Raw genomic sequence first — 23,745 nt, 5'->3', positions numbered from 1 at the left:
ATGTCTTTTTGGTTTAAATAGCCTCTTTCACCTCATCATTTTACCATGGTGGTGGTAGTTTGGTCCAGGAGCCTTCTGGACACAATACTTCTTTTCAACTGGAAAAAGAGAGAGTGATATCTCCTACACTGCCATCTAAATTTTGGGAAGAAGTTTTTATATGGACATTGTCACTAGTGCCTTAAAGACAAAGTACCTGAGGAAGCCAAATGATGATACCCTAAAATCACTTTCAACCTCCATGTCACAGCAAATGGTCTTGGCCTTTTCCTCTAAACAATCTGGAAAGGAGAAGTCCTCTAGAGCAGTGGTTCCCAATCTTTTCAGGTATAGGGACATCAAAATGTTTTAGGGAACCCCGGTCCTATCCAAACAGTCTTACTCCCCCCCTTCCCAGCGACTCAATTTCTCTCATCCTCCAGTCCCAGTCCATCAACCTCTCTCATCAGCAGCCAGCCTTTCCCTGTCTCTCCTTTCCCATTCCTGCTCAGACATGCCTACCAGTCTCTCAACCCCCATGCCTTACCAGTATCTCTCTCTTTCTAGCACATCCTCACTGGTCTCATCCCTCAGCTGTCAACCAGTCTCTCCCCCCAAACCAGCCCCACAAGTGTCATCTTCCCCTGTCCCTTTTTCAGCCCCTCAGCTGCCAAACCACCAGTCTCTCCACATTCAATCTCTTTTCAGCCTTTCCCCACCATTTAATCTATCTCCAGTCCCTATCCACCAGTCTCTCCTTCCTTTCAGCATCCCCCAGCAGTCAACTCAGTTTCAACAGACATGCAAGCTTAAGAGGGAAACTTCCCATGATTTCACTTTGAAAATTCCAGGGACAATGACATCGCAGGCATTTTAGTACCTACAGATTTTACATTTAGGGAGTCCAAAATGAGCCCCCCCCCCCTCCCTGCTTTGAATCCTGGCAGCCATCTGTCTCTGCCTTCCCCAAATAGCTGATAGCCATTTCTCCCTCCTGTCCTCTCCCCTCTGTGGTCCCTTCTCCAGTCCTCTTCCTCCTGCCTTCCCTCATGGCCCCTTTGAGTACCGTCCCGCCTACCATGCTTCCTCCTCATCCTCGACCCTTTCCTAATTGCCTTTCTTGCCATCTCCCCCTTGAAGCCTCTTCCCTCAGTCCTTAACCTTCCTGCATAGTCCCTTTCCTGAGTGCCTACCCTCACTGCACTGGTTCCATCCCACTTACAACCCCTTTCCCAAATACCTTCCTTTCTGTCATCTCCCTCCTGCTCACTCCCCCTGTAGCCCATTCCCCAATTCTCTTCTCTCTACCCTCTCCGATGGCCTTCTCTCTCTCTCCTTCCCTGCTTCTCCCCAACCTGGACCCCTTCTTGAGTACCTTTCCTTCTATCCTTCCCTGGATCTCTTGCACCTGGCTGCTTCCAAAATGCTGCCATCCTACTTCCCCTCCCCCCATTCAAAGACCCTTCAAAGTGCTTTCTTTCCTGTGTTCCTCTACTCCCAATGATATCTTGAGTGATTTTTCCCCAAAGCCACCTCTGAATGCTGGCCCTCACACCCATCCTCCTCACTGCATCTTTTCCCCTCTCACTTCAGGCTATCAGGGCAGCCAAAGCACATGCTGCAGTACCCAGAAACACTCCTTAACATTATTATCCTGCTTTCCTCCTCCTCCGATCATGTGGAGCATCAGCTAATGAAGGTGCTACTAGCAGAACACTTACCCTCCCTTCTTGGCGCAGCTTCATGCACCTCACAACAATCAGTCCTACTCTTCCCCATGCCAATTCAGGCTCCTCATGATGGCAATCAGTCCACTCTCTCACCACTTTTCTGTGATAGTTTGGGCTTCTCATGGCAGAGGTCAGCTGCACTCTTTCCCTCTTCTCTGCATGGGTTTGGGCTCAAGGGCATGATCTTCCTTCCTCTTGGCCTGGGCAATGTTGGATCAGGTGGTGAGATCAGCCAGCAGTAGTTTTAGAGCAGAGCTCCTCAGAGGTGAGATCACCTTGTGCTTTTTCTTAGCAGCTGCACTTTGATTGCCTCCCTTCTGGTGGAGCCCCTGAGATAGTCTCAGACTCCTAGGGATCCACGTTCCCTAGGTTGGGAATCACTGTTCTAGAAAGGATCTACTCCTTGCCTGTGGAGGGGAGGCCTAAAAATGGATCATCTTTAGAATCTAATGCTTCAGTCCTATAAGCCAGATCCCAGGAGTCTGCAAATTCAAATCATCTTAGTTCAAGGATGACAGGGCATTAATCTTCCAATCATGCTCTCAGGACAACCGAGATGGCTAATGAAACCTTAGATCTGTAAGGTGCCAAGCAGTTGGAGAGGTTTCCCTCTTCAATTTTGTCTAATATGAGCTTGGTGCAGATAGCAGCAACGTCTGTGCTCTGAAATGATACCATACTGCTTGACGCTAACAGTGGCCTTCAAGAACGGAATTTGTCAGTACCATCACTGATGTTGGTATTTTCGATGCAGGCACCTCAATCCAATTCAGGTATCAAGAGGGCTCTGAGATCTTCCATATAGCTCTTCTTCAAACATTGCGGAGGGCAGAACTAAAGGGGCTTCAATAGGCGAGGGCAGATCCATCTGGATAACTATGAGAGATATGAATGGCCTTAGACTAAACTCCAGGAAACCACTGCAGTAAATTCCCTTACTGGGATACCAGAGTTCACCTCCAGACATAACCACTTAGCTGTTGTTGCTATTGGTCCTCCTATCTCCATGCTCTTAGAAATGATCACTAATTAAGATAAATATTGATGTTTGGATGCCTCTGTCCAATATGCAGCAATTCATTGTTTTCAGTCTTGAAATCAAAGCAGAGGAACCTTTTCTTGGTTTTGAGTGGGTAGAGCTGAAATGCTCCCTGTGCCTGTGTTCCACTTCCAGGACCTTGACTAAAAAAAAAAAAAAAATTGATATACTCTCTATGCTTAAATCACACCAGTGGTCTTGGGTCCTTCATTACTGGTGTCTTCCATGCTGATACAGGGATGTCAAATTGATTTTTCACCAAAGATGTAAATAAAATGCAGATGTTATGGAACGACTGCCCTGAGAAACATCCCTTGACAGATGCTGGAACAGAGGATAGCATGGTTCATGCCCAAACAGTGTGAAGGTATGTAGTGAACATTTGTTACTTCTGTGCCAGTCAGAAAAATCAACAGTGAAAATTGAAAAATGGACTCTGAAAAATACAGCACACCAAAGCCACTCATAAGGCCTCACCAAGTATTGCAGCTTTAGTACTGAACAAGATGAATGAAAAATAATAAAACTTAAAGAGCTGACAAACCTAACTAAAAGGTTAAAGGGTGGAGTGGAAGATGGGAGGAATGACAAAGAAAGAAAAAAAAAATTAAGACAGACGCAAACCTCAACTAAAACAAAAACACAAAATCTCACAGAATGTGTCTGATTTATGCTGCTGATGAATAGACTGAGGGGGGTTCCTGTGCAACATCAGAGGAGCAGTAATTACTGCACATGCCCAGGAAGGCTTCTAAAATTTTTCCACAGCTTTTCAGAACATCTGATATCGACATCATCAATATCACTACACAATTCTGTGGCCTCATTACCCTGTTTGCCCTTGAAGGAAGTAAAACAGTCTAGAGACAAAGGATAGTGTTGAATGGGGTTGGGAGCTCTAACTTCTAAGCAAGTATCAAACATCAAGGCAGCACATTTTACACTGCCATTTACAAACCACCCCACCCCCTTACATGACAGCTACTTTACAATATTGCTTCTACTTATGTATTCCAACCTTTTCCTTCTCTGCTTCTATAACAAAAATGCTTCACTACTAAGATAAGGTGTGAATAGTAGTGGAATGGCCCAAGTTTGGGAATTATCACTTAAATATAAAAGAAAAACTTACTATGAATAAGAACATAAGAAATTGCCATGCTGGGTCAGACCAAGGGTCCATCAAGCCCAGCATCCTGTTTCCAACAGAGGCCAAAACGGGCCACAAGATCAAAACTCTGATTATCCTATACAATCAAGAAAAAAAAAAAAGGCAAACTTTGGCACCCTACAGTATATTTCTAGAACCTTGATTCATTTAAGAATCTAAGAAAGTTTTGTTTTCCTAAACTGTGGCCAACACACACAAGTAATGTTAACATTTTCCCTTGTAAGAAGAAAGATTACAAGACTCACGATGGCCAGTGGCCAGTGGCCAGTGGTAGGTGTCCACCTTCATGGAGCGGAAGGATGTAGGGCTGTCATCTCCCAATTAAATAAAAAACAAAAACAAAAAACAAAACAGGGATGGGATCCATCAGGTCTAGAGGACACATATAAAGAGCAGGTAGTAAAATACTGCACGGAGCGGCAGTAGCCACAGAGGCATTCACGGAGCGGGATGCCAGTGGCCAGTGGTAGGTGTCCATATAAAGAGCAGGTAGTAAAATACTGCACAGAGCGGCAGTAGCCACAGAGGCATTCACGGAGCGGGATGCCAGTGGCCAGTGGTAGGTGTCCACCTTCACGGAGCGGAAGGATGGAGGGCTGTCATCTCCCAATTAAATAAATAATAAAAAAACCCAGGGATGGGATCCATCAGTTCTAGAGGACGCATATAAAGAGCAGGTAGTAAAACACTGCATGGAGCGGCAGTAGCCACAGAGGCATTAACGGAGCGGGATGCCAGTGGCCGGTGGTAGGTGTCCACCTTCACAGAGTAGAAGGATGAAGGGCATCCATCTCCCAATTAAAAAAAAGAAAAGAAGGAAGTGACGTCACTTCCCGAACTGGCTGCCTAAGAGGAGAGCTCCGGAGCCCGATCTCCACAAATATACTTTTTCGGTGCAGGACTGCCAATAGAATCGGCTGGGGACGCAGCGTTTAGTGCTGAGAACACCAGGATGGCGCAGAGGCGAAAATTAACTGATTTAAAGCACTTTTCATACGACCCGCTAAAACCGCGGGTTGCTGGCCTTGCTCTGGAGGAGGAGGAAGGAGCAGAAAATGGCGGCGGTGAGGTGCGGGAGACAGCTGACTTAGAGCTTCAGCAGGCAGAAGAGCAAGCGGCACTGCTTCCCCCCTCGAGAGGAGACTTTCAAACGTGGGTGGGGGACATGAAGGAAGCTATGTCCTCCCTGCGGGGTGAAATAAAAGACATCATTCGAGAACTCCGCCAAGACCACGAGGTGCTCGGCGGCCGGGTGGGAGAGGCAGAGCAGCGGATTGGGGAAATAGAGGACCGGCAGGAAGCCTTGCAAAAAGAAGTTCAAGATTTGCAAGCCTCTAACTGTGAGTTGCGATCCTGGGTAGATGACCTGGAGAACAGGTCCCGCCGTGGAAATTTAAGATTCAGAGGAGTGCCGGAAGAGCAGGCGTATACAGATTGCGCAGTGGTGATAAAAGACATATGTGAACTGCTATTGTATAATAATAACCCCCCAGAAGGGTGTAAAGAGATTATTTTTGACAGAGCACATAGAGCTCTAGCAAAACCCAGGGGAAACGCCCCCCGAGATATCATTGTGTGCTTTCACTCTTACCAGACAAAAGAAAGGGTGCTCTCCTGCGCCAGGCAGAGAAAAGACATTCAATGGCAAGGTTACTCTGTGGAAGTATTTCAGGACTTGTCTGCACACACTATCCGAAAACGCAGGGAGTTCAAGGAAATAGTAGCCACCCTGCGTAATAGGGAGGTCAAATATAAATGGCTGTTCCCTTTTGGTTTAGCCTTTACGGTGAAGGGCACGGCTGTGCGAGTACAGACAGTGGAGGAGGCGAAGAAAGCATTGCTAACGGCGGGATGGCCTGTCTTGGAGAACGCGAGAGCTGCTTCACCTGAGGGGAGAGACAAGCGGGACACGCTTAATCGGTGGCAGAGGGTCCAATCCGGCGGCAAGAGGTTGCGGCGTAACTCGGGGGGATCAGCGTCTTCTTCAGACCCACCACGCTGATCTCTTCTTCACAGTCTTTGTTATTCCTGGAAGATTTTGATAATCCAGCTTCAGGGACTTGTGGCTGAAGCTTTGGAGGGCATATTTCTCTTGTTCCATTTGTTTATAGTGGATCCATTCCTTCGCACTGGAGGGGTAACGCATGTCTGGACAAACAAATGGTGACTCTTTTTGTTCCTTTTCGTTTTCATATTCATGCATATTACTAACTCCTGCATCGAAGCTGTTACTGTTTTACAGGTTTATTTGGTTGGTAAGAGATCGGGCGGGGGCCCCGGTACGGGCCTCTGTGCAGTCATTCCCACTTTGCATGGAAAGGGGGAGGGGGGGGGGGGGGGGGGGGGGAGAGGGGGGGTTGGGGAGTAGGGTGTTTCGGGACCTTTTACTTGGCACTGGGGGAAGGAGGGGAGAGGTAATGTGTGGAGGGGGAGGACGGGAGGATAAGGAGAGACCTACCTGGATCAGACGGAGAGATGATACTGGTAGCCATGGCTAGTAATATCAGAATTCTCTCGTGGAATGTTAAGGGGTTGCAAACTTTTCATAAGCGTAAGCGATTGCTGCAGGATGCCATCCGAGCTAAAACAGATATTCTACTATGCCAGGAGACACACCTTAGAAAGCGCCACGAGAAACTTATGCTTTCTCACGAATTCCCAGTTCAGTATTATGCCGCAGCTACTGTAAGTGGGAAATATAAAGGGGTCGGGGTTTTATTTTCCAGAAATTTGACTGTTGATGTGCAAACTGTAGTAAGAGACCAGGAGGGCAGATATCTGCTCCTGAAATTCAAAATAGGACATCAGCTGTATACATTGGTTAACATATATGCCCCCAATACGGGCCAAGGCTCGTTTTTTACTCAGGTAGCGGCAGTGCTAAGGCAATGGGCTGATGGTTTAATTTTGATTGGAGGTGATTTTAATCTGCCCTGTTACCCATCTTTAGACACTAGCACAGGAAGCTCGGCATACTCAAAAGCACATAGACGTAGCCTGAAGGCTTTGCTGAAGGAATGGAATTTGGTAGATATATGGAGACATTTGCACACTACTGAGAGGGACTATACATTTTTCTCTGCTACACATCAGTCGTACTCGAGAATTGATCTGTTTCTTACAGATAGAGGACTGGTCAATCATGTCACCGACGCTAGTATAGAGGCCCGCACGTGGTCAGACCATGCGGCGATTGGGCTTACTTTGCGAGGGTTAGGGGATGTGGGTGGCGATAAATTTTGGAAACTTAACGAAAGCTTATTGGATGATGAAAGGGAGGTGCTCCGCCTTCGCTCTGATATGCTGCAATATCTAGCGGACAATGATAATGGAGAGGTTTCTCCCATGGGGGTCTGGGACTGTTTTAAAGCGGTAGCCAGGGGTAAATTGATAGCTCTAGCCACACATGTTAAAAGAGACAGGGAACGTAGGAGGTTTGAGATCCTTCGCAAACTGGGGAAATTGGAGTTGCAGAATAAAAGACAACCAGATCTGGCGGTAGGACAGCAACTGAAAATGTTGAGGCAGGACCTAGAGCAGTTGGACTTGGGTCTCATCGCCCACCACTTGGATAGAGTGAAGCAAGAGCACTACGAGGGGGGGAATAAGGCGGGAAGACTGTTGGCAAGAAGATTAAAGGCTAGACAGGGGGTGAATCAGATCCTTAAGATTGCTGATGCATCGGGTAGGATGCTGACTGAAAATATGGCCATCAGACAGCGCTTTACTGAATTTTATCAGCAGTTGTATTCTAAGCGACCAGATATTACGCTGACAGATATTCAGGCGTACCTTGCGGACATCAATCTCCCCCGGTTAGATGAGGCGCGCAGGGATATGATCAATAAGGATATCACTGAATTCGAGGTGGGCAAAGCGATACAAGATCTGAAAATGGGGAAATCTCCGGGAGTAGATGGGTTTTCGGCAGGATTTTTTAGAAAGCTAAAAGACATCATTATAGCTCCATTGACTAAGGCGTTCAACTCTTTACTTCAGGAGGGGCGAATATCAGCACACTCTAATAAAGCGGGTATCACAATCTTGGCAAAACCTGGAAAGGACCCTGTCCTATGTGGGTCGTATCGGCCAATTTCCCTGATCAATTTGGATCTAAAAATCTTAGCTAAGATCCTGGCCAACAGGCTAGGCGTGGTAGCTCCCTCTCTTATACATCCGGATCAGACCGGATTTGTTCCAGGCAGATTGGCGGCAGACAATGTGAGACGAGTGCTAGATCTCATTTGGTGGGGTCAGGAACAACATATACCAATGGTCATGCTCACGGTCGATGCTGAAAAGGCATTTGATATGGTCCATTGGGACTATCTGGTGGCGGTGTTGGATAAGCTGGGGTTGGGGGGCAACTTTACTACTTGGATCATGGCGTTATACAGTACCCCTAACGCCTGTATTAAGGTTAACGGGGGGTACTCCCCAACGTTTCAAATTGAGCGGGGAACTCGCCAGGGGTGCCCTCTTTCACCCTTATTATTTGCCCTATATCTAGAACCTTTGGCATCATCCATTAGGGTTAACGCCACGATTCATGGATTACGGATACGAGACCAAGAGTATAAGCTCTCTATGTTCGCTGATGATGTCCTTTTCACTCTGTCTGAACCGGAGCAGTCACTGGTAGGGGTTCTGGAGGAAATGCAGCGTTTTAGTGCGGTATCTGGATATCGGCTAAACGCTGATAAGTCTGAACTGCTCAATGTGTCTGTTTCGGAGGTCCAATTTGAGCGCATACGTCAGCTTTTCCCATTTAAAGTCGTCAAACATAGCCTGAAGTACTTAGGGGTTCAAATAAGTCCGAATCTCAACACTTTATATCAGCTAAATTATGGGGGTTTATGGCCTAAAATACTACATGACCTACAGGCGTGGGAACGGCTGGGGCTATCCTGGTTAGGGCGGATAGCGACAGTGAAGCTGAATATTCTAGCACGATTCAATTATCTCTTCCAAACCTTGCCGGTAGCTATTCCATTGGATGCTCTCCACACCTGGCAAAGGAAGCTCATGAGATTTATTTGGCGCCATAGACCACCTAGGGTACGGAGGGAGGTTCTTTTCTTGCCCCGACAACGAGGGGGACTTGGAGTGCCATGCTTACTTTGGTACTACGTGGCTGCTCAATTGAGGGCGGCTGTTCATTGGCACACTCATGGCGAGGGGAAGCGCTGGGTTCAACTGGAGAGAGACCTGGTGGGGGGGAGTGGTCCAGGTCCGTATATGTGGCTCCAGACGAAAGACAGACCCAACCTGGAATGGGAGATTCCTACAGTGCAACATACCTTGGTGGTGTGGGATAAGTGGAAGTCTAGGTTGGTGGGTCATCGCCATTATTTTTACAGTACGCCCATTTTTTTTCATAGAGGTTTCCCCCCGGGTCAATCAGCGGGAGTGGCTAAGAGGTGGGTGGATGGGGGGTGTACAACTTTGGGACAGGTTTTCAATGGCGGAGTATACAGAGACTTTGCTGATTTAAGACTTCAATACGCCCTTACGGTTGCAGATGCATATTCTTATATTCAAATTAAACATTTTTTGGGGAAGCATACGGTGAAACAAGAGCTACTGCAGGGCAAAACCATGTTCGAGGGCTTTTGTGACCAAGCTAACAGCATTGGCAGAGTTATCTCCAAAATCTATTTGTTATTAAATGGGGATTTGCCGGACTTGCCTGTTCATCTTAAGAAATGGGAAGAAGATATCCCTGAGCTTCGAGGCACCTCCTGTTGGAGGGAGGGGTTTCTACAGATTAAGCAGAGTTCTATCTCGGCTCAGATAGTGGAGCAGGGGTATAAACTTCTATATAGATGGCATATTACTCCTTCTAAGTTGCATACCTTTTCTGTTAAATGGGACAATAGGTGCTGGCGGAAATGCGGGGAGATTGGCACCTATTTACATATGTGGTGGTCTTGTTCTGTAATTGTTGTGTTTTGGCGGGATATTGCCGATTTGATTTTATCCATTACTAACACCAAACTGTCACTAACACCAGCATTGTTTCTTTTAAATTTACAACTCACAAATGAGTCATATGAACATTTTTACTTACTCACGCAAATTTTAATAGCAGCCAGATCGCTGATCGCACGTACATGGAAACAAGAAAAGGCACCAACGAGACAGCAAGTCGTCACAAAGCTGACACAGATTCAGCATCTGGAGCATTTAACGGCAATTAAACAGAAGAAACTTTCACGCTTCCGGTTGAGATGGCAGCCGTTTGTGGACTGGTCTAGAGCTGCAGTCCAAACGTCTGGGCCTTCTGAGGCTATCAGTTGAGCTTTAGACAATGACGAACAGACCTTGTTGGAGAAGGGGGGGGCAGAGGCTCACGTGCAACCTGGGGTGGGGGACGGGTGGTCTTATGCTTTTTATCTTACAACTGATCCTTCTTACTTTCTGCTGTTTCTCTCTGGGGGATGTAAAGTCCTATAACACCGGATAGTATTTTGCTGTCGAGAGGGAAGGGGGAGGGAGGGTGGGGTAATGGGGGGGATCCGGGGCCAATCTTGGTCGATGAGTATGTTACTCTGCTAACATGTTTTCATTTAACCACCATGTTAAAACGAGGGAGACGGAAGTTAGTGATGGTATGTGTCATTTTTGGTTGTATGTTCATTGTACTGCTTCGGCCTCCTTTAAACTTTAAATAAAAAAAAAAAAAAAAAAAAAAAAAAAAAGAAAAGAAAAAAAAGAAAAAAAAACAGGGATGGGTTCATGGGCTTATAGGTATTACCAATTATTAGGCTTTTCAATATTTGATGATAGTTAATGTGACTTTCAAGGCATTCTTCACTTTCGGTGCATGTCCGGCATGACTCCTTGCTTCAATGACAGGGGAAAAGAAAAACTGATACTTCACACATTTCCAGCATTGCCCTCTGCTTCATGGCAGAGAGCTATGCTGCCGCTTACCCAACTAATCAAACTTAATATTTCACTTGGAAGCAGCTCCAGCACTGCTCTCTACATTAATGGTGGGGGTGAAAAGGGAATTAGAACATAAGATTACTAAGAGCCAAGAGAAACAGTTAAGTATGAGAACAAATGTGTGAAGCTTGCTGGGCAGACTGGATGGACCGGTTGGTCTTCTTCTGCCGTCATTTCTATGTTTCTATGTTTCTATGAAAACAATAAGGTAGGAAACAATTCTTAGCACGCATGCACAAATAAGTAAAAACAAAAAAACAAAAAAAAACATACAATCCCAAGATTATAAACCACAGAAAAATCTAACTTACCTGTGTGGATTTGTCTCTCATACAAGGAGCCAACTGCCCATGGTTGTCACGAGGCCAATGTCCTGAGAGGTAAGGGGCAGCAAGGGTATCCAATGAGGATGTACGACGAATAATACTGGAAGGGCTTGCTGAAGGCTGGCGTGGTTTTTCAGCTACAAAAAGAAAAATGTAAATAAAAATGTATATTCTTAAATGAAGACCTTGCCTTCTGTGTATTCTACAGTATATTAAGTTTAAACAGCAAGAAATTATACTTACTATCAACTAAAAAAAACAGCCGCTCCAACAGTCATCCAGCCTCACCAGTTAATCAACATGATGCAAACCCTCCCTATCCCTATCATTCCGCACTCATTCCTCAACAGAGTTAATTCACCCTTACCCAAGACACAACGTACTAAGAGATCCCTGATCCCCATTATGATTTCTCCTCTAAACCAATTCCTTGGTCTATCCTTAATCACACTAACCCTCCTCAACTCCCAATCTTTGTCAAAAAAAATCCCATTTGCTCAACGACTACCTACTGGACACTCAACCGGACCTGTGTGCTATAACTGAAACATGGTTGAAAAACACAGACACACCTCTAATCAACCAATTACCAACTCAGCTATACGACTTCTTCTCCATCACCAGAACTAAAAAAAGAGGGGGAGGATTACTGCTAGCTGCAAAAAAAGAATTAAGACTAACCCAGCACTCAATTAAAACTTCAACCAAACTCGAAATCGGGCTATTTAAATCCACTCAACTCCAAATCTGCCTCATCTATGCCCCGCCTGGGCTCCTAGACTCCGACCCATCGCCTCTCATAGAACTTGTAGCCAAACACATCAATACCAACTCACCAGCGATCCTGCTAGGAGACTTCAACATTCATGTTGATTCCCCATCCCCTTCAGCCAACTGCGAAGCCCTCCTCTCCTCCTTCATGGCCATGGGCTTCAAACAAATCATTAACAAACCCACGCACAAAGCAGGACACACGCTAGATTTAATATTTACGAATGACCAGATCTTGACCACTTATCCTCCTACCTGCACCCCCATCCCTTGGTCAGATCACTCGATTATTGAAACTGAAATATCCATAAAGAAAAAACCCACCACCAACAACACCAAATCCACGATCCAATTTAGAAAAACATGCTCCATGGATGCTCTCAGCAACACGCTCACCAAGGAACTAACTAACCTGGACCTCACAAATGCGGACACCGCCATGAACTCCTGGTTAACTATCACCCACGCAGCAGCTGATAAATTATGCCCCTTGACATCCAAACATATTAATCCTGCCCGTACTAACAAAAAAACCCTGGTTCTCATCAGAATTAAGAACACTTAAACAAAGCCTTCAACACAAAGAACAACAATGGCGGAAGAATCCCACCACCACTGCACGGGCCTCCTACAAAACCACAATGAGCTACTATAGGGCCACTATTCTTCGTACCAAAAGGGACTTCTACGCCAAAAAAATACACGGCTTCCTGTATGACCCAAAAACTCTCTTCTCATATGTTGCCACACTCACCACCCCTATTCCTCCAGCCATCCCGGAAGAAGAAGCACAAAACAAATCCTCCGAGCTGGCAGTCTTCTTCGACAACAAAATAAAAAATTTACTTATCCCGCTACTATCTTCCAACCCCATTCCCAACTCCCAGCCTCCTCCTGACCAAAACCATGCCCCACTGACACACAAATGGTCTCTAGAATCTTTTGATACTACATCATCCCTGGAAATAGAATCTATCATCAAGAAAATGAAGCCCTCTTCGCACCCTATAGACCAAATCCCGACCAAACTCCTTCTCACAATCCCTAACATCATCGCCAAACCTTTGGCCGACATCATAAACTGTTCACTCTCAAACGGTACTGTCCCGGATGCTTTAAAAACAGCCTCGCTGAAACCATTACTAAAAAAAACCCAACTTGGACCCATCTAACCCCACAAATTTTCGCCCTATCGCTAACCTACCTTTCATAGCCAAGCTAATGGAGAAGCTGGTCAATACCAGACTCACTGACTACCTCGAATCCCACAACATACTATATCCATCGCAATTCGGTTTCAGGAAATGCAGAAATACAGAATCTCTCCTTCTCTCATTAACGGACAACATCCTGTTGGGTCTCGACAAAGGTCAATCATACTTACTAGCCCTGCTAGACATCTCGGCAGCGTTCGACACAGTTAACCACACAATCCTCATCAACCGTCTGATGGAAATAGGCATTTCAGGGGCTGCACTCCTCTGGTTAAAATCCTTTCTAAGCGACAGATACTATAAAGTTAAAATAATCAACAAAGAGTCTCACCCTGTAGCTGCCAAACAAGGAGTTCCCCAGGGTTCCTCTCTCTCGCCGACCCTATTCAACATATATCTTCTCCCCCTATGCCAACTCCTCAATAATCTCAACCTCACATACTTCATCTATGCAGACGATGTGCAGATCCTAATCCCCATCAAGGATCCAGTTTCAGACACCCTAAACTACTGGAATAGCTGCCTCCACACCATCAACCTCCTTCTCACAAGTCTATGCCTCGTACTCAATACGTCCAAGACCGAACTGCTAATCATTTCCCCTAATGATAATAACCCGCTAGCCTTCAATACCAACACACCACTAACAAGTCAAGTGAGAAACCTGGGGGCATTCCTAGACTCCAGAATGAACCTCAAAAAATTCATCAACAACACCACCAAAGAAGGTTTTTATAAACTACAGGTACTAAAACAGTTAAGACCTCTTTTACACTTCCACGACTACCGTTCGGTCCTTCAAGCCATACTATTCTCAAAGATTGACTATTGTAATGCTTTGTTGCTAGGTCTCCCGGCCTCTTCTACCAAACCTCTTCAAATGCTGCAAAACGCTGCAGCCAGGATCCTCACAAACTCTCGCCGAATGGACCACATCACCCCGATTCTAAAAATACTCCACTGGCTACCCATTCGCCACAGAATTCTCTTCAAGACACTTACTATTATCCACAAAACCTTATTTCAGGAATCCTCGCTCCAGCTTACCATACCCCTCAAACCACACGCCTCTGCAAGACCCACCAGATCTGCATACAGAGATTCCCTCCAGGTTCCCCCAAAAAAGTCCATTCTCCACAACACCATTGAAAAACGTGCTCTATCAACTGCCGGTCCGCATCACTGGAACTCTCTTCTGCCAGATCTCCGCCAGGAACATTGCCATATCACCTTCAGAAAAAAATTAAAAACTTGGCTGTTCGCCCAAGCATACCCCTGAAGAAACCGCAGGATCACCCCCACAGTTACATACCCCGCGGTTGCGGCCTCCTTCAGCAACTCAAAAAAGGAACTATTTCTCGGCTAACTGCACTTTAATATAACTTGCCTTATATTACACACCACGTAATTTTGTATATAATGCTTACCATGTAAACACTCACGTTTCTGCTTATTTGCTTTGTTTCTCCAGTTAGAAATTGTTTAACCTATCCTTTTCTCTAACAACCAAGTTCCACATTCCCTGTTATAATGTAATTTCTTGCTTCCATTGTTAACTGGTTTTTTCCCCCTAGTTCATTGTAAACCGGTACGATAAGACCTGGTCTTGAGCATCGGTATATTAAAAGAATTTAAATAAATAAAATAAAATGTTATTGTTTCTAAATTCTACACACTGTGCCCCTAAAAGTTCCCCTAAAAAGCTTGGAGCATCAATGAAATGTTACTAGAAATACCTTGACCAAGGCTGGCACATCTAACTATCACCAGAGACAAGGCTTTCTCTGTTGTAGATCCATGTATATGGAATATGCCTTATACCTGAAACACTACACTCCATTTGTTATCCAAATACTTTAAGAAAGCATTAAAAACTCACTTGTTTTCTCAGGCTATGAAGCACTACCATGAGCAGATTAATTTCATACAGAGCATTTATATCTTTTTTTGTCCGATTGTTTATTGTTTTTTTAATTTAACTATTACATATGTGGAAACTTGTAATCCACTTTGAATATAATATAGAAATTCAAGATATCCTTGTAAATAAGATCACAACAGTGTTACAAAAACATTCCACTGCAACTACACTGCATTTTCATGCAGTATGCGATGCTTTTGGCTACATCATAACCAATATGGATCAACAGAATTCATTAAAGTGTAAGATCACTTGAAACTCTGCTACTAACATTGCTTTTATGCTTTTTATAATACCAGAAGATTACTATAGGCTTCTGAACACATTTATTTTTATCTCACAGGGCAGGGCTTGCAAATTCCAGGTATCAGGTTATCATGTTGACTAGCAATTTCACTGTGATATCCTGAATTTGAGGCCTGCTCTAACTACCACTTGTCAGACCTCTACTGGAATTTGAGCACAAAGTAGCTCAAACTAACAGAGTGTCCCATGATAAACAGGAAGAGAACAGCTCTTTCCACTGCAGTGGTAGCAAGCAAGGTGAGAGGGAAAAAGTAACAGGCTGGAGTCTAGGGGTGTGGCTGGCTTAAGCCAGCTGAGAGGGTGGCTGGAGCTGACTATCCAGGGGTAAAGGAGAGCTGGGGGGGGGGGGGGGGCGGGCAGGTAGAAGCTGGGACTGAGGACAAGGATTAGGGTTCAGAGATACTGCATAAGGATAGAGTGATAGGGGAAAGAGAGAGGAGGAGATTGGTGGGGACAAGGTAGGGGGACACAGGAGATTTCTGGGGATCTGGACAATAGAGAGCGAAGCAAAGAAGCAAATAGCTTCAACAACAGCTATCATAAGGGCACTGACATGCTGCTGACAATATGCTTGAAGGGGAGGGGATCTGGCTGTAACCCTCCCCCCCCCCCCCCCCCCCCCCCACACACACAGAATGGGAGAATAGCCTTAGTAAATAAGGCCCTAAAAGAGTTGTGGCTCTGAGGAGGGAACCCAATGTTGTCCTCCCAACCTCCCCCACCCCCAGGCTCTTCAACAGTGAGGACAACAGAGAAGTTGAAAGACTTCTCAGCCACCAGCCCCTAATGTTTTAGGCTGGTTCCAAAGAAAATTTAAAAAGGCCTGGCATAGGGCGAATATTACTACCAAAGAATGTCTAATACATAGTATGCAACTCTCTTTAAACAGAAAGACTATAGCAGAGGCCCATCACATTTAAAAAAGTAATCTTGTTCATTTCATATCCAATTAAACAAAATTAGGACTAAAACATTTAGTACCATACTGTGGAACTATGGGGTGCAAACATGCAATCAGGCATCTAATAGTGGCTCAGTAAGTACTAAAGTGCATCTTACACCACTAATAAGCAGGATTTCGAAAGCACTTTTCATCCATACAATATCATTACAAATTCAGAATTTCAATAAATTAAATTATACAGAGGGTGGATGGCCTGGATACCAATTTCAATGTCAAAATTGCCTGAATCTTTCTTCAGCTTTCCATTAGAAAAAGTTTAATACAGCAAAAGAAGGTAAAATAACTTTACCAAGGTCACCCAGAGTAAATGGAAATGTCAATAATATTTTGCTGTACATAAAGCGTTATCCCTGAACACAGCCCTAAATTAAAGTGATCAGTTACAAGATTCCAGTCATTGATTAAAAAATATGAAATGTATAGCTTTCACAGTATGATCAGGAATACTCTGAAAAACCGAATACCTATAGATCATGGGCGGGCAAGCATTTTTGTACTGCGGCCACATTAGTAGCTCTTGTCTATAAGTGCCAGTTAAGGGCCCCCCCCCCCCCCTTGGAGTTCAAGTGAGGAGGAGTAACAAAGCAGCAGATATAGTGGCAAAAAATAGCCCAAGGCACAATTAAAGAGGGGTAAAACAGCAGGTACAGTGTCAGAGAATTTTAGCTATAATCAGCAATAGTAGGAGAAAGCATAGGTAAAAAACCAAAACAAAAAAAAACCAACCCAATGAAAATACCAAAATAAAATATAACATGGGACTCAGGTTACTCACCAAGTCACAGTGTTCCAGCAGTGTGACCGCCCGCACTACTCTGCCAAGCTTCCACAGAATATTCTTTTTTTTTTGTTTTTTTTTTAATGAGCACGAAGATGGGTGATTGAAGAAAAGACAAGAGATTCCCTTCAGTTGTTAATAGCTGAAGGAATTCTGATTTTTCTTTTTTTGTTAGATTGCCTATTCTCTTTCTCATTAGCCTGCATCTGTTCCTTCTCAACATCATGCTCTGAGGGAAGAGGAGGAAATCACAGGCACTTGGGCAAACTATCCCCCAGCCAACACCACCACTCATGCCACCCTTGATCTAATTATCCAGCATTGCAGGATACAAATTAAAGGCATCTGTACCTGTCTTCAGCAACTCATGCTGATACTGCCCACATCATCATCATCATCATCATGACACCTAAAATGACATGTCAACATGCAAAACATTGGGTCACTTATGACGATGACCGTGTGGGCAGCACAGGCAAACTAGAGATAATGGAACACTGACATGAGGGAGACGGTGGTTCTCGATCGATCATGTCCTGCAACACCCAAGGGGAGGAGATAGAAATCAGAATTTATATAGATTAGAACAAAAATGGATTTTTAGATAGCAAATTGAGGAACTGAATTCTTTAATAGTAACACTGAGCAAAGTACATTAGTGTGACAAACTGCTCTATTTAACATTTTTTTATACCGGGATTCCTGTAAATTTTACATATCATCTCGGTTTACATTGTAACTGAAAAACAGGCATGTGAAATGCAATTACAAAGAACAGGGCATAAAACGTGGATCAGGTTACATGGGGAGAAACTTGGCACATAACCTCTAGGGTAAATGGTATTTTCAACAGGAGATATTAGCGGCATAAGGATGAGAATGAATGTCTGTACATTAGAACGATATAAGCTCTATAGAAAATGTCTGGCTAGATTTTGCTAGTCTGTCACCATTTTAAGAAAAAAGCATAAAAGAAAAAGGCTAGAAAAATTATAAAGATTATCAATTCTAGAACCTAGGCTTTAAAAACAATTCTAAGAAAAGCTATGATATGAACTATTTGAGCAAGATCATTGGTCATGCAAGTATACATTTTATACAAGTAACCAATCACCGTACAGGTTTTAAGACGTGATTAGATACATTTTTTAATCTCCTGTGAGAATATAAATGCAATGGTATGTGGTGATTTCTTGTGCCGGCATAGACATAAGGAAAACAAGTTTTATCAACTCCAGATGCCATGCTTATTTTTTATATAAAAGTAACTCACAGATTTGATATTGACCAAGTGTGTTTTTGCAGAAATTATTTTATGCCCTGACGCAGCTGTTATGATGAAATGTTGGCAATGTCAGCATTTTGATTTAAAAATTCAGATTTGCAGCAATCCGGTGTTGGCTGTTGAGCAAGAAATAGATCTTGCAATAAAAAATGGAACACTTTGAGGACTTTTTAAAGTAACTATTCACAAAAAGTAAGACACTGGGCTCAAGTTTGTATTTATATAAAACAAAAAATTGATATAAGTATAAATACTGATCATGAATAAAAATAAGGTTTTCTGGACCAGAGATTGAACTACCTGAGCTTGGATTCTGTCATTGATATGTCCTCAGTTCCTTTCCTCTTACAGAACAATAATAGTGTGTATAATTCAGTAATCTCAGGAGTTTTATTGCTTGATTTGATATTCACTCCTGATTTCCTTTGTTGTCTACATACCACTGTCATTTTACACACTAATTATATTTATGCCTTATCATAGGAAACAGGTAAGATTTTTAGCTTCTGAACTATCAGAAAATCCAGAAACATTAAGCACAATTTAGGATAGATTTCTGAAAACCATCTTCTGTTTACTTATATACCATAAATGGCTAGCTGTACACTATGATAGTGATTTCCAAAGTGTGGTTATAGTACCCCTGGGCAGTTTTATACGGGAGGCAGAGGGGGTCTTTCCCAAGAAAGAGTTCATATTAGCAAAGTAAATGATGGCTGATAAATATGAAAATGTCCCATCCAGTCTGCCCAGTTGAGGATTTGTCCACTTTGGTTAGTTAAAAATACAAATTTCCATATGTAAACCAACACCAACTCTCCCCTCCCCTATGTCTTCTATCCAACTTTCAACCTTCTTTCCAAACTTCAACCTTCTTCCCATTATCTGTCCCAAGTATGACAAAAATCTGTAAGTGATGGCTTCCATTATCTCTACTAGTAGGCCATTTCAGGCTTTGCCCTCTTCCACTTTGCTTCTTACAAGATCAATACTTAAGCCAAAACCTAAACCCTTTTTTCTCTCTTATTACCAAGTTTCATAAAAATCCCTATAACCACCAAGAATAAGTAGGAGTGTTGCAAAAAGTCCACCCTCCCTATGCTCATTGAAGTTTGGGTTCTAACCATGGTAATTTCTGTTCTAGTGTCAGAGTGTGTGCGTGTATTTTGATTAATTAAAAAACAAAAAGAGAGAGACCAGGGAGGAAGATAATTTCTGTTCTAGTGTCTTTACTTCCCTCCCATTCACCCCATGATCATTTCTCGATTTATAAACTGTTATCCCACATAGGAAGTCAAGAAATAGTTTCACATAAAAAATGAATCACAGATTAATTTAAGTCAAGGGAATAACCTAGCCCTTATCAATTAAATTGTCCCCTTGCAGGTCATTGCCAAAGTAATATTAAACACATCACATAAATTTAAAGGTCTTTTGAGTTCTGCATCCCAAGTCCCATAACAACCTAAATTATCTAAGAACTTTCAGCGGCTTTGGACTTGAATACCACTCTAAGCCCCGGAGCTCCCGTGGTTCCCCAGCCTCCGACCTACATACAATCCCTCCTTCCGGGTCAGAACGCCCAGTCCGAAGTGTGTGTGGCACCTGGCCCCTACGGAGTGGAAAAGGGGGATAAAAATGTGGAGATAGGTCCGGAAGCAGCGATAGCAGCGAATTCTCAGCAATTGCGGCCGAGTGAGGCTGGAGGAAAAGATCCTAAAGCTGCACCGCAAACATCTACGCTGGAGAGGCTGGAAGAAATGGCGGCGGCCTTGGAAGATAGGCACGAACGCCGCCGAGAAGCCCCGGTAAGCATTATTCTACCTACTTTCTCGGATCAAGTGCAAAATATCACCCTGGAGAATGTCTGGACAGTGTTATTAGAACTAAAAACCCAAATAGTGAATATGTCATCTATGATTTCATCCACGCAGTTGCAAATACAAAGATTGGACCCTGTTGTTAATCAACATATAGAAAAAATTGAAAATGTACAAGAACAAATGGATCAAATAAAGGAAGTCCAGTCTGGATTAATAAAATCTGATAAGAATAACACAAGGAAAATTGAAAATATGGAGAACCAGGCCAGGTATAAAAACCTGAGAATACTGAACTTTCCTTGTGTAAAGTTGATCTCGCCTCTGGAACAACTTAAAAGATATTTACAGGAAAATCTGCAATTACCTATGGAAGGTATACCACCTATTGAAAAGATTTTTTATGTAAATACTGGGAAGAAGGCAGGAAAACAACAGGATATGGAGATACAATCGCAAGATTTGGGAAATCTAACGGGCTTCCTGGAACAGTCAATGGAAGAACAAATTGAGTTTCGGGGAACTCTTTGTATTAGATTTGTCTTTTCCTCAGATAGAGACACTATTTTGAGGTTATTTTTGAGAAATAGGGATAAAACCTATTTAGGTGAGAAAGTTTGGATCTATCCGGACTTATCCAGGGATACGCAAATTCGTAGAAAACAATTTCTTCGTATGGCCCAGGAAGTTAAAAACCTGGGTGCATATATGGTTGTTCGTTATCCTAGTAAATGTGTATTAAAAATCAACTCTCAAAGATATGTGCACTTTGATCCACAAGATTTACGTAATTTTCTTGATTCCCGAATTGCCTTAAATAATGCTACCTGAACTTCCCACGGGTTATAGAGGTATATATTGACCTACCTTCTTTTTTTTTTTATTATTTACAATTTCTTGCCTGCCTAGAATTAAGAATTATGGTTCTCCCCATTGCCTTATAAATGGATGTATAATCATAAAAATGTTTTATTTCTACAAGAAATATGATTCTTAAATAAGGATGTTAATTTCCGAATGATTATGATTATACGAATTATTATATTGATATGTATATTTTCTTTTTTTTGAATTGTGTTGTCAAATGCAGTATGAAAATCAATAAAAATTATAAATATAAAAAAAAAAAAAATTATCTAAGAACTGAACAATCTGAAGATACAGACAGAAGTCTAGCAATGAGATGGGGGTCTTCCAGTCTTTTGCACAGAGTACCACATGTAAGACTATCTACTATTTGGTGAGAGGTTGCATTTGTTCACCCAGTGCAAAGAGCTCCTGGCTCTCAGAGAACGAGTCTGATCTTTGGAGGCTAGTGTGGCAAATCTGGAGAAGCTGTGGCAGAGAGGTAGATAGAGACGACCATCAGGGACATAGTAGCCAAGTATCAAATCCAGTCCAGCAGCCCCTGTGCAGCTTTGAAGGAACAAGGTCACCTAGTCGGAGAGCATTACCCTGGTATAGCAGGAAGTGATCCTGTAGCAGGACCTGTTCTCCAGTCGATGCATTATCCTCTCGCACTGAGGATGAGTCTCTAAGGGCTAGTGCCAGAATGAAAGTATTGGGTTGGCTGTTATTTGCAGTTCAATCATCAGGAATGTATTAGCTGGGTGAATGGTGGATGTAAGGATCTCTTCGTAACTTGCCTGCCTGATACATCACCTAGATAAGATTTTAGACAGTGCTGAGGAGGACCTGGCTATCATGATCCATGTGGGCACCAACGACATAGGAAGATGTAAAAGCCAAATGTAGGCTCCTGGGTACAAAGTTCAAATCCAAAAACTTGAAGGTAGCATTCTCTGAAATGCTTCCCTTTCCAAGCACAGAACCCTACAGGCAGGCAGAATTCCAGAATCTCAATGCATACATGAGATGATGGTTCAGGAACTGTGCAACATTTTGGAGAAGGGGAAGCCTAGTCCTAAGGGATGGGATCCATCTTAACCAGGGTGGAAACACGCTGTTGGTGCTATCCTTCAAAAAGTAAATAGAGCAGCTTTCAAATTAGAACATGGGTGAAAGCCAATAGTTGCTCAACAGTGAATGGTTTAGAGGGAAGTATCTTAAAAGGTCAGTAAAATAATAAAGTTAGGGTACCCCCATGGAGAAGTTCTAATAAAAGCAATAGTAGCCCACATGACTATAGGTAAAGAACCACCTGAGTTAAAAGATTCCAAAATACCCCCTATCAAGTGATAAGCAGATTAATACAAACAAAAAACATACTTTGAAATGTCTGTATGCTAATGCCAGAAGTCTAAAAAGTAAGATGAAAGACTTAGAATATATAGCACTGAATGAAGAGGTAGACATAACTGGTCCCTCAGAGACCTTTATGTTAGGGATGGCATCAGGATAACAATCCTGCAGGAGACTAAATGCAAAGTAGAATCCTTATGGGTGGAAATTCCATGTGTGATGGGGAAGAGTGTAGTGGTGGGGGTATACTACCATCCACCTGGCCAAAATGAACAGATGGACAATGAAATGCTAACAGAGATTAGAGAGGCTAATAAATTTGGCAGCACAGTAGTGATGAGAGATTTCAATTACCTCAAAAATTAACTGGGTACGGTATATCAGGACTTGCCAGAGAGGTAAAGTTTCTAGATGAAATAAATGACTGCTACATGGAGCAGTCCAGGAAGAGACAAGAGGGAGGAGCCATTTTAGACCTAATTCTTAATGGAACGTAGGATTTGGTGCGAAAGGTAACGGTGGTGGGGCTGCTTGGCAACAGTGATAATGGTGAGATCCAATTTGACTTAATGGATCTTAATGGAAGCATATTAAGTAAATCAAACTCTAGCATTAAACTTTCAAAAGGGAGACTTTGATAAAATGAGGAAAATGAGGAAAATGAGGAAAATTACAAAAAACTGAAAGGTGCAGCAACAAAGGTTAAGGCTTTACATCAGACATGGTCACTCTAAAAATACCATCTTAGAAGCCTAGTCCAGATGTATTTCAAGCATTAAATTTAAAAAAAAAAAATTAAAGTAGAAGGGAGGCTAAAGGACTGCCAACATGGTTTAAAGGTGAGGTGAAAGGTTATTTTAGCCAAAAGAACTTCTTTCAAAAACTGAAAAAGCATCCACCTGAGGAAAATATGAAAAGGCATAAGCATTGGCAAGATAGAAGTAAAACATTAAGGCTGCTAAAAGAATTTGAAAAGAAGCTGGCCTTAGAAGCAAAAACTCATAATAAAAACTCTCTCAAATGTATCAAAAGCAGGAAGCCTGTGAGTGAGTCATTTAGACTGCAGTTCTTTGGTGGCCTGTAGTCACTGTGATCTAAGGGTCGACTGGATTCTCCGTAAGGAGACGTGTTATGGTAATTACATGGACAGATGAAGCCACAAGGCCCAACATCCTCAACATATCCCCAGTGCTCGTGGTAGTAGTGACAAGGACTATCTGAATTAAAGAAAGCATGGGTCTCTGAGGGAATAGTAGGGATTACAGAGCTGAGTATTTGATGTGGATAG

At 43.1% G+C, this 23,745-nt stretch overlaps 1 protein-coding gene across 1 annotated transcript in view; it reads right to left on the bottom strand.

The window, feature by feature from the left end:
* FAM117B (family with sequence similarity 117 member B) overlaps positions 1–23,745 on the bottom strand; it is a 511,577-nt gene that overhangs the window by 275,090 nt on the left and 212,742 nt on the right. The window contains exon 2 of the mRNA XM_029606287.1: positions 11,182–11,333. Within this exon, the coding sequence (XP_029462147.1) occupies positions 11,182–11,333 (152 nt within the window). The remainder of the gene's footprint in view (positions 1–11,181; positions 11,334–23,745) is intronic.

The sequence above is a fragment of the Rhinatrema bivittatum genome, chromosome 6 (genome assembly GCF_901001135.1).
Source record: "Rhinatrema bivittatum chromosome 6, aRhiBiv1.1, whole genome shotgun sequence".
In the NCBI taxonomy this organism is placed as follows: domain Eukaryota; kingdom Metazoa; phylum Chordata; class Amphibia; order Gymnophiona; family Rhinatrematidae; genus Rhinatrema; species Rhinatrema bivittatum.
The sequence above is the reverse complement of the archived record's forward strand: the minus strand, read 5'-3'. Positions and strand labels throughout refer to the sequence as shown.